This window comes from Octopus bimaculoides, chromosome 23 (genome assembly GCF_001194135.2).
Source record: "Octopus bimaculoides isolate UCB-OBI-ISO-001 chromosome 23, ASM119413v2, whole genome shotgun sequence".
In the NCBI taxonomy this organism is placed as follows: domain Eukaryota; kingdom Metazoa; phylum Mollusca; class Cephalopoda; order Octopoda; family Octopodidae; genus Octopus; species Octopus bimaculoides.
Genome location: NC_069003.1, coordinates 10672522 through 10675021, shown reverse-complemented (window position 1 = coordinate 10675021; position 2500 = coordinate 10672522). Strand labels below are relative to the sequence as shown.

Genomic DNA, 2500 nt, shown 5'->3' with positions numbered 1-2500 from the left:
CACTTTCTGGTTAGACCACATACATACACAGCTAACGATTCACACGTGCACACAAAACCTCATACACACGCAACTACATAGACACATAACCACACATATGCACACATACACACACAACCACATATGCAACCACTTACATGTGCTATTACATACACAAGCAACCACAACCACATGCACACAAACACAAAACCTCAAACACACACCATATGTACACAAAAGCACATATACAAACCACACACAACAGCATTTGCGCACACACACTCCTGTTCTTATTCAGTCGGAAATAAGACACCCAATGAAGATCAGCGATTAAACTAATTGAAGCAGTGTAATCTGTGAAAATGAGATATCTTTTCATCTGTACAAATGAGGCTAATTAGCAGGGATAAATATTACTGTTGCTAACTCATCTCAGACACTTAATTTAAATGGAATGAATTTTTATTAAGAACCTTTTTTTGCAGAAAGAAAAGAAAGAAAAATAAGCTTTAAAAAGAATTAAATTGAGAAGAAAAAAAATCTCCTTTATTACTTCAACGAAGAAGCAAAGAATATTTTTTTTAATCGGTGAGTGGTTGAGGGCTAAGCAGCAAAAGATGGCAGGTGGGCTGAAACAAGTTGTACACCCCAGTACTAATGGTTTGTTCTGCTGTGCCATTGGCGTTGGATGCTGACAGCTCCATAAAGAAGTGCCAATCTCAAAGCGGATAGAACACGTGGAAGAGGGAGACCCAGGGAGGTGGGGGATGAAGTACTGAAGGAGGACCTCAGGACACTGAAATTTTCAGATGAGATGATGAAGGACCGAGATATCTGAGGCCTTGCTGTACCCAAGAAGATCTGTATTCCACAACGGATGTTTTTAAGGCCATTCCTTAACATATCAGAGTATTGGCCTGCAAGAGTCCAGTGCTGGTGCCACATAGAAGACACTTGTGCCAGTTCCACGTAAAAGCGGCGCTCATGCCAGTGGCACGCTTAAAGCACCCGGCACACACTGTAAAGTGGTTGGCATTAGGAAGAGTGTCTAGCCATGGAAACCGAGCCGAATCAGACTGGAACCTGGTGCGGTTAAACCGTCCAACTCCTGCCAGCACGGAAAACGGACGCGAGAGGAGGAGGATGAATAACATTGAAGATGGCTGAACCCTTTGCCTCTCTAAAGCACTTTCATAAGTTTGTCCTAAACGTCTCTGCTTGTTTTCAGGTTTTCAGTCAGTCCTTGTTTAACTGTCCTAATTAATATAAAGTCTTCCTTTGTAAGTCCCAAGGCATTCTGGTAGTTAAAAATATATTCAGAATGTGTATTATATATGTTATATGGACGCCAGGGAAATATGTGCTGTGTATCATGTGATATACAGGATAGGCGAAGGTTTTGTAAATATAAATCAGGAAATTACTGTGACACGACAAAGTTAAGACGATCACAAACTAGAAACAGTGTAAACAACCATAGGAACGTGGCAATTTAGTACAAGGGACATAACTCCACTTTCCCCAGTTTGCTTGCTCTGCAAACAACAAACCACAAAAAAAAAAAAACTGAACTGTTTCTATTTTTATTTTCTCTCTCTTTTCCTCTTGTGTTCCCTTTCTTTCACACTCTTTCAATCCCGCCTCACTCTAATACAGTTCTATATTTAAGAGATGAGGAATTATGTACATTATTTACATTTGATGGATATTTATAGTTCATACAAAGGCGAAATGTATCGCCCCCTCAAAATAAGGGTGATGGAACATCGCAAAGCTGTGACACTAAGGGATATTGATAAATCGAGTATAGCTGATCATGAATGGAAAAATCCCCCTCACTCTGTCTCTTTCTAAACCCTTGTACCCCCACCCCATTTCTGGTTTACTCATCACTTCGTATCTTTTACATATAAATATTTTGTTTTGTGCCTTTACTCACACCCTAAATTCTCCCTATATTATATTAGCGTGTCCTTTTGTTAGTATTTCTATAGCAATGCAGAAAATTGATAGTGCAGGGCTGCTATAAGCTGATGCTCACCACATATTCCAGATGACGACATCTTGTTGACACTTTTACACTCCACATGGAGTCAAAGGAAATTAATGAATGAATAATCAATGATGCTTAACATGGATAACGAAAACTGGAAATGATTTAGCAGAACGACACGATTGTGTCTGATTCATTTCACTTCTTTTGATTTCTCTTTTCTCTCTTTTACTTGTTTCAGTCATTTGACTGTGGCCATGCTGGAGCACCGCCTTTAGTCGAGCAAATCGACCTCAGGACTTATTCTTTGTAAGCCTAGTACTTATTCTATCGGTCTATTTTGCCGAACCCCTAAGTTACGGGGGACGTAAACACACCAGCATCGGTTGTCAAGCGATGTTGGAGGGACAAACACAGACACACAAACACACATACACACACATACATATACATATATATACGACGGGCTTCTTTCAGTTTCCGTCTACCAAATCCACTCACAAGGCTTTGGTCGGCCCGAGGCTATAG

The 2500-nt window shown here is 40.2% G+C and overlaps 1 protein-coding gene across 1 annotated transcript in view; it reads left to right on the top strand.

Moving 5' to 3' along the window:
- Window positions 1-2500, top strand: part of LOC106879157 (uncharacterized) — a 42512-nt gene that overhangs the window by 25459 nt on the left and 14553 nt on the right. Inside the window, exons 11-12 of the mRNA XM_052976147.1 lie at window positions 1-9; window positions 1208-1259. The exon at window positions 1-9 is cut by the window's left edge and continues 91 nt beyond it. Of these exons, the coding sequence (XP_052832107.1) occupies window positions 1-9; window positions 1208-1259 (61 nt within the window). The remainder of the gene's footprint in view (window positions 10-1207; window positions 1260-2500) is intronic.